General features: G+C 43.9%; 1 protein-coding gene across 1 annotated transcript in view; it reads right to left on the minus strand.

Annotated features, from left to right (window-relative positions):
• Nucleotides 1-14173, minus strand: part of B4GALT5 (beta-1,4-galactosyltransferase 5) — a 26089-nt gene that overhangs the window by 9624 nt on the left and 2292 nt on the right. Inside the window, exon 2 of the mRNA XM_021714403.1 lies at nt 3797-3910. Within this exon, the coding sequence (XP_021570078.1) occupies nt 3797-3910 (114 nt within the window). The remainder of the gene's footprint in view (nt 1-3796; nt 3911-14173) is intronic.

A 14173-nucleotide genomic window follows, 5' to 3' on the forward strand; every position in this document is an offset into this window, starting at 1 on the left:
TCCCTCGACCTGCTGGGCTCCGGCGATCCTTCCGCCTCAGCCTTCCAAGTAGCCAGAATTACAGGTGTGCGCTACCATGCCCGGCTGATTTTTTGATTTATTGTAGAGATGAGGTCTCGCCAAGTTGCCCAGGCAGGTCTCGAACCCGCGGGCTCAGGCAATCCACTCACCTTGGCCTCCCAAAGTGCTGGGATTACAGGCTGAGCCACTAAGCCCGGCCCAGCTGACTGTTTTTAAGAAGGATGGAAGTCCCCTCCTCTGCTTCCCAACTCAATGCATCTCAGCTCATCACTATTATTTGGGTATATAAGGAAATCAAGGAATTGAGACTTTAGAGTTTTGCTTCTGCCAAGGGTGCAGAAAGAAAACTTTTACCAAAATAGCAGCTGAACTTTCCAAAGAAGGAGAGGATGGGTGTGATGGCTCATGTCTGTAATCCCAGCACTCTGAGAAGTCAAGGCAGGAGGACTGCTTGAGTCTAAGAGTTTGAGATTAGCCTGGACAACATGACAAGACCTTGTCTCTACAAAAAAATACAAAAATTAGCCAAGTGTGGTGGCACACATCTGTAGTCTCAGCTACACAGAATCATAGCACTGCATTTCAGCCTGAGTGACAGAGTGAAATTCCAACTGAAAAATCAAACAAACAACAAATTTTTTTTAAGATTAGAAAACATAGTTTATTTAGAAAGTAAATTAGAGAGCGAAAAAGAGGAGATTCACCTCCCCAAGGTAGGCGAGGGGGCCAAAGCCAGGAAACATGGCCTGGCCAAAGCTTAAAGAGCACATGGCCACACCATAGCTTAGCAAGGCAATGGCTCAACAATTTTATATATATATTTTTTTTTTTTTTTCTCCTTTTTCTTTTTTTTTGAGTAGGGGTCTTATTCTGTCACCTAGGCTGGAGTGTAGTGGCACACTCATGGGTACCACAGCCTCAACTTCTTGGGTCCAAGTGATCCTTCGGCTTCAGCCTCCCAAGTAACTGGAACTACAGATGTGTCCCACCACACCTGACTAATTTTTTGATTTACCGTAGAGATGAGGTCTCTTCAAGTTGTCCAGGCTAGTCTCAAGCCCCTGGGCTCAGGTAATCCTCTCACCTCGGTCTCCCAAAGTGTTGGGATTACAGGTGTGAGCCACCACACCCGGCCCAAAAAACAATTTTTAAAAAGAAGTGGGAAACTATCTAAGAAGCCCAAAAGTACAGGAAAAGTATGAGAGTATTGCTATCCTTGTTTTAAATTACTCAAGGGTTTAAAAAAGAAAAGATCCAAGAATTGTTTAAACTAGCACTTTGTTAAGAAAACAACTTCAGGGCTGGGCAAGGTAGGATTACTTGAAGCCAGGGGTTCAAGATCAACCTAGGCAACATAGTAAGAACCCTATTTCTACTATAAAAAAAGAAAATTAGTTGGGTGTGCTGGTGTGCACTCGTAGTCCTAGCTACTTAAGAGACTGCGGCAGGAAGGTCATGTGAGCCCAGGAGTTCAAGGCTGCAGTAAGCTATTATTACCTCACCCTGGGTGACAAAGAGAGACTCCACTTTCTTTTTTTTGAGTTGGGATCTCACTCTTGTCACCCAGGCTGGAGCACAATGGCACACTCATGGTCACCCCAGCATCGACCTGCAGGGCTCTGGCAATCCTTCCGCCTCAGCCTTGGAAATAGTCAGGCGTGTTACCATGCCCAATTAATTTTTGATTTATTGCAGAGACGAGGTCTCGCCAAGTTGCCTGGGCTGGTCTTGAATCCGCGGGCTCAGGCAATCCACTTACTTCGGCCTCCCAAAGTCCTGGGATGACAGGCTGAGCCACCAAGCCCAGCCAAGACTCTACTTCTTAAATAAACAAAGTAAATAAAAATAAAGAAAGAAAGGAAGGAACTTCCAAGCCAGGTATGGTGACACATGGCTGTAATCCCTACTACCCTAGAGGCTGAGGCAAGAGGATTATTTGAGCCTAGGAGTTTGACACCAGCCTGGGCAACACAGTGAGACCCTCTCTCTAACATAAAATAAGCAATTATCATTGGGAAATATGTACTAAAAAGACAAAGTTCGTTGCTTAATCAGCTATGCACCCTGACATTTCCATCAGTGACAAAGGGCATATTTGGTAGTCTCAAAAGATTACAGTGGAGCTGAAAAATTCCTATGGCCTAGTGAAGACACAGTCGCCATCATAGCACAATGCATTACCGCTCATGTTTGTGGCGATGCTGGTATAAACAAGCCTATTTACACTGCCAGTTACATCAAAGTATAGCACGTCCAATTATGTAGGGTGCCTCATGCTTGATAATGAAAAGAAGCTATGTCACTGGTTTATACACTATACGATACTTTTTACATTTTATTTATTTTTATTTTATTTTATTTTTTTGAGTTACAGTCCCATTCTGTCGCCCAGACTGGAGTGCAGTGGCACGCTCCCAGCCACCGCAGCCTCGACCTGCTGGACTCCGGCGATCCTTCCGCCTCGGTCTTCCGAGTAGCTGGAACTACAGGCGCACGCTACCATGCCCGGCTAATTTTTTGATTTATTGTAGAGATGAGGTCTCGCCAAGTTGCCCGGGTGGGTCTTGAACCTGCAGGCTCAGGCAATCCACTCACCTCAGCCTCCCAAGGCGCGGGATTACAGGCTGAGCCACCGAGCCCAGCTTTTACTAGACTTTTTAATCCTTAAAGTGTATGGCTACTTAAAAAACAAAAAAAAGTTAACCAGTCTCAGGAAGGTCCTTCAGGATGGATCCAGAGGAAGATTCATCATAGGCAATGACAGCTCCGTGCATGTTACTGTACCTGAAGATCTTCCAGAGGACAAGGTGTAGAGACAGAAGACGGTGACACTGATGATGCTGACCCTGACTACTCAGGCTAATGGACAATTTTATATTTCAGTTCTTAACAAAAAAAATTTTAAAAGAAAAAAATTTTAAAAATTTTTTTAAATGGAAAAAAAGCTTATAGAGCAAGGATAAAAAGAAAATACTTTTGTTCAGCTGCACAATGTGTTTGTGTTTTAAGTAAAGTTGTTCAAAAGTTTATAAAGTAAAAAAGGTACAATAAGCTGAATGAAGGTTATCTATTATTGAAGAAAAAAATATATTTTTAGTAATTTATAGTAGTGTAAGTATAAGGTGTTGATAAAATCCATTCAGGGATGTTACAGGTCCTCACACTCCCTCCCCATCACTCACTGACTCCCAGAGGGACTTCCAGTCCTGCAAGTTCCATTCATGGCAAGTGCCTTACACAGGTGGGCCACGGCTTATCTTTTGTATGGTATGTTCACTGTACCTTTTCTATGTTTAGATATGCAAATACTTATGTTTGTGTCACAACTGCTTTACAGTGTAACATGCTGTATAGGTGTGAATCCCAGGAGCAACACGCCACACCACACAGCCTCAGTGAGTAGGCTGTACTGTCTAGGCTTGTCTAAGTACACTCCACAATGCTCCCACCATGACAAAATTGCCCATTGATGCATTTCTCAGAAGGTGCCCTCATCCTGAAGGTACAAATACTGAACCTTCCCTAGGACACTCGAATAGGCCTCAAGTTACAAGGAGAGGTATGTAGAGGAAAGAGTGGAAATGCAGAAAAGGGGGAAATGACACCCGAGAACATGGGCAACCCTGCAGCAAGCTTTGCAGGGAGCCAGGATCACAAATGACTTTCCCAAGCTCCATTTTCAATGGCAGGGAGGCGTTCATATTCTGCACACAGGCAGAGCCTGAGAGCACACCCCCTTAGCCAAAAAGCAGAGGATACACCCGGCTCTACTCACTCATGGAAGGGAGCCTTTCAGGACAGGTGTGGTTTGCGAAGTAGGTGAAATCTTCAGGGAGAAAGGTTGTGGTCTGTAGGAAGGTTTCGCTATGGTTCAAGTCAAGAGGATAATCTGGAGAGACAAGGGAAAAGGCGACTCAGAGGGCACACGGAATCAACCGCCACTTGCAGATGCCTCCCAAAGAAGTACAGCTCTTGGGCAGTGTCTCGGCGGACGCAGGACTCTGGACCAGCTCTTCAATGCAGCTAAAACAAGAACACATCACTAAAGCCGTTACCTGGATGACGGACATTAGCCAGCATTCCCATTCTTCTTGGCATTATGGGCTTACATGCACTCGGCTTATAGTTAACTGTGATTAAATGCAATTTAAAAACCAGCAGTCTCTCTCCTCTGTTTCTTATTTTCTAAAAGAAAATCTCCTCTCTTTTGGCCAATGATTTTGTGTTGAGTACTCACCTCCATCGTCAGCCTCAGGGCAGTCATGACAATTCTCCCTGCCCACCTGCCATGGGGGATGAGGATGCTACTCCCCTTCTTTCCCCCGGCCCCGCCCCCCATCCTTTTCCATCCTCCCTAGCCCCCAGCAGTCCAGTCATATATCATAACTGTAGTAAGGGCAATTTTCAGTGTTTATATTATGATGATGCCACAAGTACTTACCATAGCTGAGAAATGTGGAGCATTGTGTATGATTTTTTTTTCCTGGTGTGACTACTTGTGTTTTTTCATTTGCCCAGTTTTACACACAGTGATTACTAATGCAGCACCATGCCCTTCCCACTACATTCCCTAAGACACCCACATACATGCATCAGGTATGCTTTCAGCTTCATCTTCCCAGAGAAGGTGCAGTGTCTCTGGCTTCTGCACACTCAGTGTGTAGCTGCCACCCTCAGTTCCCACCACCAATGCCCTGAGGCTGCCTTCACTGCTCTAATATAGCCTTGAACCTCAATTCCCTAAGTTCAATGTCTCCCTTTTTCTTGCTTGGTGAAGCATGTCCTCTGAGCAGCACCCTAAGAAGATGGACTGAAGTCAGGTACAGTGGCTCATGCCTGTAATCCCAGCACTTTGAGAGGCAGAGGCAAGAGGATTGCCTGAGCTCAAGGGTTCGAGACAACATGGCAAGACCTCATCTCTACAATAAATCAAAAAATTAGCATGGCATGGTGGCACCTATGGTCCCAGCTACTTGGAAGGCTGAGGCAGAAAGCTCACCTGAGCCCAGTAGGTCAGGGCTGCGGTGGCCATTAGAGTGCCGCTGTACTCTAGCCTGGGCAACAGAGTGAGACTCCAACTCAAAACAAAAACAAAAATATGGACTGGTACAAGACTCTGAAACCTCATACATCTGGATTGCTTTTGTTCTTCCTCATTTCTTTTTTTTTTTTGCCTCAAAATAATCTTTATTTACTATAATTATTGCTGTGTAGTCACTGCTATCTGTTAATTATCAAATCATGTAGATGGTCTTGTTTTCCACTTAGTAGTCTACAGTGCCTTGAGAGTCCTATTTCCTGTATCAATTAAACACTTTTTTTGTTTTGTCCCTAGTTCTGGTTGTAACAATTAGAGCAGCCAGGCACGGTGGTTCAGGCCTGTAATCCCAGCACTTTGGGAGGTGGAGGCAAAAGTATTGCCTGCGGCCACAGTTTTGAAAAGAGATCAGCCTGGACAACTTGGTGAGACCTCGTCTCTACAATAAATCAAAAAATTAGCCGGGTAGGATGGCATGCGCCTGTAGTTCCAGCTACTTAGAAGGCTGAGGGGGAAGGATCATCTGAGCCCAGCAGGTCGAGGCTGCGGTGGCCTTGAGCATGCCACTGCACTCCAGCCTGGATGACAGAGTGAGACTCTGACTCAAAAATAAATAAATAAATAAAAATAAAACAATTCGGGAAGAAAAAAAAGACTACCTACAAACTTGGTTAAATTGTTTAGGAGATATATAATAAAGATTCCCCTGATCTATGCCTATAGCCATAACCTGAGTTATAGACTCAATTACTCCAAATAAATAGTTCTTCTAGGTACTCAATTAGACCTTAGTATGTAAACAACAAAATAATTTCCCCAAATGAATAAGAGAAAGGTAGCTCTATACCTTTGCTGCTCTGTGTTAAAGACCTGACAAATCACTCTTGTTTTAAAGCTGTGACTTATGTCAAGCATTTATTAAGCTTCAGTATATAGAGAACTCTAGTCCCAAGAGCTGGGTTCTATACTCTCCAAAAGTACTTCTTGGGAGGTAACACAAAATTGAAGTCCTCATGACAGTGATTTTTTATTACATTAGTTGCTTTAAAAAACACTGCAGATGTCATAATTGTTAACATAACAATTTACCAAACTGTAATTAACTGGTACAGTTTGCTGAGCATGTTTTATAAAGGAAAGAAATGCCAAAATCCTGCAGCCTAGGAGAACAAAGATTTGTTTTTCAGACACTTAAGCCAGGCAAATAAAAACAGGTAAAGAGTCTTCCTCCCCCATCTGAAGCACTTCATCAGTAGAAATAGTCTGATAAATAAAAACTAGACAGTCTTTGCAGTCAAGAGATTCCACAACTTATAATGCAATAATGGAGACGTTTACCTTCTTCAGCTTCAAAGTTGGAGGGTTTTGCTCATTTAACTTTAATCAAACTAGTGCTTTTTAAAAGCTGTAGTATCTTCACTCTGAGATAAGCAGTCTTCTTCACAGTGTATCCTTGATATCCTCACACTCCATTTTAAGGCAAAGCAATTTTTAATACTAGGTGCACACCACATGCCCTTGCTGCAATCTGCTTTTCTTGACAAGTTATGAAGTAGTTCAAGGAGGTACTGGTTAAGGCTGTATTACTGAATGGTGCTGGTAAATACTACACAATTTTTTGTCATGTTGCAACCTTTTGTCTCCAATTGAGTGACTTGCTGCTGTGAAATCAAATAGCAACAATGATATTATTAGGTTTGTTTTGTTTTGAACTATGATTTTTAGTAGCAACTGAGGTTCCCAATTTTAACCCCCAATCCCCTTGGCAGCAAAATCAAGTTCCCTCATTCGCACATTAGCACTTAAGTGGGGTTAAATAACCAGCACAAGACACTGCACTTCTGACTGTAGCACTTGGCAGAACTGAAGGAAGGAAGTCGTGCTACATGTTGAAGGAATTTGGGGCAACACTAAGAAGACACTAGGAGAAGATAAAATGTCACATGAAGTCTTCATAGTCTTGTAAATATCCTCTGTCATAACCACTATGATCTGTCAGATCACCTTTCATGGAGGCTTTTAATCCCCTTCCGGGAAGCACACCTTTCTTCTTCTTTTTGGCTCTCCTTTTTTTGCTTCTGTTTTTCACTGCAAAGCACAGTCAGTGAATTGGATATCATCGTCGTCTTCTTTTTTTTTTTTTGAGTTGGAGTCTCACTCCGTCGCCCAGGCTGGAGTGCAGTTGCACACTCACTGCCACCCCAGCGTCCACGTACAATCCTTCCACCTCAGCCTTACGAGTAGCCGAACTATAGGCGCATGCTACCACACCTGGCTAATTTTTTATTTATTGTGTAGACAAGGTCTCGCGAAGTTGGTCTTGAACCTGTGGGCTCAGGCAATCCACTCTCCTCGGCCTCCCAAAGTGCTGGGATTACAGGCTGAGCCACCAAGCCTGGTCAGATATCTTTTTCAAGTCATCAATCTCCAATGCAAAACACACATCTTGAACTAAGACTTCCAAAAAGTTGGCATAATACAGTGCCTTTTCATATTAGGTAATTTTACCTTATAGTAACTTTCCAAACTCTGTGAAGTTATCTCTTGAAGATGGGGTCATAGCATCTATTCCACAAATTATATTATTAGTACCAAAAGTTTCCTTTGCTAACTCGAGGTCTGACTCTTCCTGCAATTTCCTTCTTTCTTTTTTTTTTTTTTTGAGTCAGAGTCTCACTCTGTCACCCAGGCTGGAGTACAAGAAGACTCGGTGAAGGCGGGATCAAACCCTGACGGAATTCAGGATGAGGGCCTTTCCATTACACTGTACTACTTTTTCACAGAATATTAAAAAGTCTGTCTCACCAATCCTCTTGCATTCATGCTGATTCCATGAAAATTAAAACTTCCTGTTCATATTCACTCTGCACCCTATAACTTTAGACTCTTCAACCCAGAAATTTTTTAAAAAGCCCAATGAGAGAATTTCTAAGAACCAATGGCTCATACATTGAAGCCTTTTGTATAGGCCCACAGCTCTCTGTAAGGACGGGGGACAGAATGCAAGAAGCAGCAACTTGAGAATCTTAACACTCTCTCAACAAAGGAAGAAAGGAACAGAATGTCTTCTGTCCTTTCTAACTGCAGCTTTCCTGAGAAATCCTAAGCCTGCATTCATAGACTGGCAGAGATTAATTTATACAAAGACATAAGCCAAGCCAGCATAAGCCTTAAAGGTAAAACTACACAGAAATTAGCTCAAAGTTCTCATTCCTACATGTAAACCTGTCTTAGCATGGACCCTCGTCTGAAAGTGCAACGACTTCAAAAATCTACATGAAGAAGCTCCATTGCTGGGACTCTGGATTATTCTGGTACAGGAAATGATTATTTTTCAGCAAAACATTAAAAGACAGCGCATGCACCAGAAGATGTGTCTGTGTCTGTGCTAAGCCCATGTGGAGAGTGAAGTTGGCTGGGCACAGCACAGTAATGACATTTGCTAGCAGGCAATGCAGTCCCCAAAGGAGTCACACTGAGCATTTTCAGCAAATCAACAGCAATGAAGAGAATAACCGTTCTGGTCATTGACAGACCCAAGCCTTCGGACTAGAACATAAACAGGACACAGGAATTTTAAAAAAGGAGACAGAGGAGGCATTTCCAGTTTTAGGGGTTCTACTATTCCAGGCTTCTTTGAAGATAAACAAATTCCTTTCTCCTCCTTCAAACACTGATACAAGAAGCCTGGGAGCAGCCCACATGAAACAAAGCACCACTTATTTTTTCTTCTGATTACTATATTAAACACATGCCTTTTTTTTTCCTTTTTTCTTTGGGGTGAATCTCACTCTGTCACCCAGGCTAGAGTGCAACGACACGATCATGGCTCACCACACACAGCTGTCACCTCCTGGGCTCAAGCGATCCTTCTGCCTTAACCTCCCGAGTAGCTTGGACTAAAGATGTGTGCCACCACGTCCAGCTAATTTTTTTTACTTTTTTGGTAAAGACGAGATCTCACGGTGTTGCCCAGGTTGGTCTCAAATTTCTGACCTCAAGCAATCCTTCTACCTTGGCCTCCCAAAATGCCGAGAATTATAGGCCTGAGGCACTATGCGTGGCAGAGAAACAAGTCACTTTTTTAAAAACCCTCCTAGCCTGGGCAACTTGGTGAGACCTCATCTCTACAGTAAATCAAAAAATTAGCCGGGCATGGTGGTATTCGCCTATAGTTCCAGCTTCTTGGAAGGTTGAGGCAGAAGGATTGCCTGATCCCAGCAGGTTGAGGCTGTGGTGGCTGTGAGCATGCCACTGCACTCCAGCCTGGGCAACAGTGAGACTTTGACTCAATAAATAAATAAACAAACCTCTCAAATACACAACTCTAGAGTGACAGTCCTCCACAACCTTGCTCTATATCCAGCCTGGGGGAATATCCCTAATCTCTTTTCTAATTTTATTTTATTTTATTTTTTGAGTCAGAGTCTCACTTTGTCGCTCAGGCTGGAATGCAGGGGCACGCTCACAGCCACCATAGCCTCAACCTGCTGGGCTAAAGCTATTCTTCTGCCTCAGTCTTCCAAGTAGCTGGAACCACAGACATGTGCCACCACACCTGGCTAATTTTTTGATTTATTGTAGAGACAAGGTCTCCCAAAGTGCTAGGATTATAGGCATGAGCCATCATGCCCAGCTAATTTTAAATTCTTTAAATAAAAATTTAAGTAAAATAAAACCTACTTTTTAGTAGCAGTGGAAACTTTACAAGGAGGTAAAGAAGCAGAGGAAATCAGCTGCTCGTGACCTGGTAAAACTGTGTGTGGCAGTTGTGAGGGGTCCTTGTGTTTCTCCTCTCCACCTACCTGGACGTGGGCAGGGTTACCCTGCACACTCCCTCCTGGGCTCCAAACATCAATTTCTTACTCTTCTGAGCATAGACCTACTGATGCGGGAACTACCAAGAGAGAAAAACAAAGCTTGCTGCATTTCCATAGCCATGGTTTTACCTTTTTTTTTGAGAAACAGGGTCTCAGGACTGTCACCCAGGCTGGAGTGCAGTGACACAATCACAGCTCATGGCAGCCTCCAACTCCTGGGCTCAAGCAATCCTACCACATCAGCCTCCCGTGTAGTGAGACTACAGGAGTGCACCACCACGCCTGGCTAATTTTGTATTTTTTGTAGAGATGAGGTCTTGCTAGGTTGCCTAGGCTGGTCTTGAGCTCCTGGGCTCAAGTGATCCTCCTGCTTCAGCCTCCCAAAGTGCTGGGATTATTACAGGCATGAGCCACCACACCCAAATGGTTTTCCTCCTAATTTAAATTTAATCTATGTCAAATCAGGGCATGTTCTTATAGAAGAAGCAAAGAAGGTAGTCACTTTTACATTTAGAAAATGGGAAACAACAGAACCCTTCCTACAGGCTCAAATGGTCACTGACTCCATGGGTTCCCAGGCCAATGTTCTGTCTGTCCACCGCTGCCTGCTCCCCTCGGCTTCACACCGAGTGGTTCAGGAGCTGGCCACATGTTAAAATCATCTAGGAAGGTTTTAAAAACCCTAATGCCCAGGATGTGCCTCAAACCAATTAAAGAAGAACCTCCGGAAGTCGGGTACAGACAGCAGTACTTTCAAAGCTCCCTGGGAATTCCAATATGTGGTCAAGGTTAGTACAGCTTTCTCCCTTGTGGCACCAAATCCTGTTGAGGAGGAACTGAAGTGCTGACCAACAGATTCCGGGAAGAACCACTACTTTCTCCTCCTATTCGAGCAAAGAACAAACATTTGCCTCTCTGCCTGAAAAAAATGTGGAAATTTATATACACTAGAAGGATGTCCAGGCTAGGCAACAGCGAGATCTCATCTCTACAAAAAATTAGCCAGGCATGGTGCCTCACACCTGTAATCCCAACACTTTGGGAGGTAGAGGTGAGAGGACTGCCTGAGCCCAGGGGTTTGAGACTAGCCTGGACAACTTGGCAAGGCCTCGTCTCTACAGTAAATCAAAAAATTAGTATGGCATGGTGGCACGCACCTGTGGTTCCAGTTACTTGGAAGGCGGAGGCAGAAGGATCGCCTGAACCCAGCAGGTCAAGGCTGTGGTGGCCATGATTGTGCCACTGCACCCTAGTCTGGGCGACAGAGTGAGATCCCAACTCACAACAATAAAATACAATCAAAAATTAGCCAGCAAGGTGGCACACATCTGTACTTCTAGCTACTCGGAAGGTTGAGGTGGGAGGATGCTTGAGCTCAGGAAGTTGAGGCTGCAATGAGCCATGAGCATGCCACTACACCCCAGCCTGGGCGACAGAGTGAGACCCCAACTCAAAATAATAAAATACAATTAAAAATTAGCCAGTAGCCAGGCTCGGTGGCTCAGCCTGTAATCCCGCGCTTTGGGAGGCTGAGGTAAGTGGATTGCCTGAGCCCACGGGTTCAAGACCCGCCTGGGTAACTTGGCGAGACCTCATCTCTACAATAAATCAAAAAATTAGCCGGGTGTGGTAGCACGCGCCTGTAGTTCCAGCTACTTGGAAGGCTGAGGCGGAAGGATTGCCAGAGCCCAGCAGGTCAAGGCTGCGGTGGCCGGGAGCGGCCACTGCACTCCAGTTTGGGCGACAGAGTGAGACTCCAACTCAAAAAAAAAAAAAAACAAATTAGCCAGCAAGGTGGCACACATCTGTAGTTCTAGCTACTCGGAAGGCTGAGGTGAGAGGATTGCCTGAGCTTAGGAAGTTGAGGCTGCAATGAGCCATGAGCATGCCACTGCAACAAAAAGATAAGATGTTAATCTCTTTAGAATACACTACAACACTTAAAATGTATTTTATTGTTAAACTTATTTACTTACACACTCAAAAATAATTTACCAAGTGCCTCCCATGTGCTGGGCAGGCCACAAGGTCTGGGGGTACACAGGCAGTGAAGGCACTGCAAGGATGCATAGGACAGGCACTGGGTCAGAGCACCAGCAGCCCCAGCTCTACTGCGGCATCAAGTTCCGTCACTTCCCTATGCTCTGGTTCTCATTCCCCACAATGGGGATACAGGAGCTCCCTTCCTGAGTTCCTGACAGGATCACATGAGAAAATGCAAATATCTAGTATCCCAGTGCAAAGTAAGACAGTCCCTGCGGATAATGCAGTTCAATCTATTAGGGAAATAGCTACATTAAACAAAAAACAGACTGACTATTCCAACTGGAGGGATGTAAGGATGAACTATTTTTGTGTATGGATAATCTGAAAATAAAAGTACACAAAGTTGAATAATAATGGGTCACTGGATAGAACTTCCAAGGGTGAAATTCACTTCTGTGCTCAGTTTTCAAAGATGATTCCTCAGGAACCAGTGAAATCCCTGTGTTGCAAGACAGCAGTGGTACAGAATGGGGTCCTACTATGTGCCCCTATAATTTTTGAGAGAACTGATCACTGGGACAAATGCCCAGGTAGACAGAAGTTCTAGCCTCACCTAACCTTGTTGAAGCATGACATATGGAAATGGATGAATGTCATGAAAGTATAAACACTTCTTTACACAGGGAGATGGCTCTAGAATGACAATCAAAAGATGCCACAGTGTCATTTAACTAGAAGCAGAATTCTGGCAAGGTTTAGGGAGAGTCACAGGACCAAGCAGCCCCAATTCCAAGATTCTTTGTACTATGTGTAAAAATGGAAACATTAAATATTGCCTTACCTGACAAAGCCCTATTTGAGTAAAGTGCAGTAACATGTGTGATGATCATTTGTAAAAACTAACACCACATACAAGAAAGAGGGGACTGCAGGGTTTCCTCTCCCAGGTGGGGTTCAGAGCTTAGGCAACTTGACCCAGTGTGACCACAACTTGCCTAGAAAGCTCTGGAAAGTTGTTCACTTGCTTTTTGTAAACAAAAAGAAAGTAAGTGTCAAAAATGTATTCGTTTGCTAACTACAATTCCTTTGTTGTTTCCAGATTGGCCAGCAGGGGCGACTGGTACATTAAGATGTGGTCAATTCTTTTAAGGATTTAACTTCCCTTTGAGAGGCAATGCATTCTGTTTCCCAAGCCCTATAGAATAATTCTCATTTGCAAGTTTGAAAGGAATTTCATATTCTACAATGAACTTTGAACAATCTTAGAATGTATTACAGAAAGAGAGAGGACTGACTTAGAGGGAAGAATATTTTTAAAAATATACACATTTTAAAATACTGTGCTTGGGTGAAATCAAGAAGCCACAGGAAAGTACATTAGTCCTCAGTTACAACTAAGAGGCAAATCGTGAATGCTTAGCAAATGAAATCCCAGAAGCTATTTTTAAAATAAAAACCATCCCTGGCTGGACTGGAAAAGCCTCATGACAGTCCTATTTAACCATTTGGCAATATTTACTGTATTCAGTTTTTGGAAGAGTTAAATAGAGAAAGAAGTTTTATCTCCAAGGTGAAGAACCTGCCATACATAGTCTTTTATAAAAATAGCTCAAGTCAAAACCATGATTCAGAAACAAGTCCTTATGATACAATGTTGGGTTGATCATCTATCCACTGGGTTTTTTCCTCTTTATACATTAGTGCTTATGAGATCATAAAAACCACAGATAAAAGTTCCAGAGATTGAGGTCAAAATGTTTACTTCTGTGTCCAACATCACTATGTTTAGCTGAATGGTCTGAAAAGCTTTCTTAAAAGATGAATGAATCTGACCACCAAACCCAACCACGTGGCCAGAATTAGACCAGAGGCTGAGCCCAACAACTGACTAAGAAGGTAGGCTAGGTGAACTGTTAAACTTTTCTTTTAGAAGTTGCTTTTGTGGCCGGGCTTGGTGGCTCAGCCTATAATCCCACGCTTTGGGAAGCCGAGGTGAGTGGATTGCCTGAGCCCACGGGTTTGAGACCCACCTGGGCAACTTGGCGAGACCTCATCTCTACAATAAATCAAAAAATTAGCCGGGTGTGGTAGCACGCGCCTGTAGTTCCAGCTACTTGGAAGGCTGAGCAGAAGGATGGCCGGAGCCCAGCAGGTCTCGAGGCTGCGGTGGCCAGGAGCATGCCACTGCACTCCAGTCTGGGTGACAGAGTGAGACTTCAACTCAAAAAAATAAAAAAGCCAGGCTCGGTGGCTCAGCCTATAATCCCGCGCCTTTGGGAGGCTGAGGTGAGTGGATGGTCTGAGCCCA

The sequence above is a fragment of the Carlito syrichta genome, unplaced genomic scaffold, assembly GCF_000164805.1.
Source record: "Carlito syrichta isolate Samal-C Ts95f unplaced genomic scaffold, Tarsius_syrichta-2.0.1 Scaffold305642, whole genome shotgun sequence".
Classification (NCBI taxonomy): domain Eukaryota; kingdom Metazoa; phylum Chordata; class Mammalia; order Primates; family Tarsiidae; genus Carlito; species Carlito syrichta.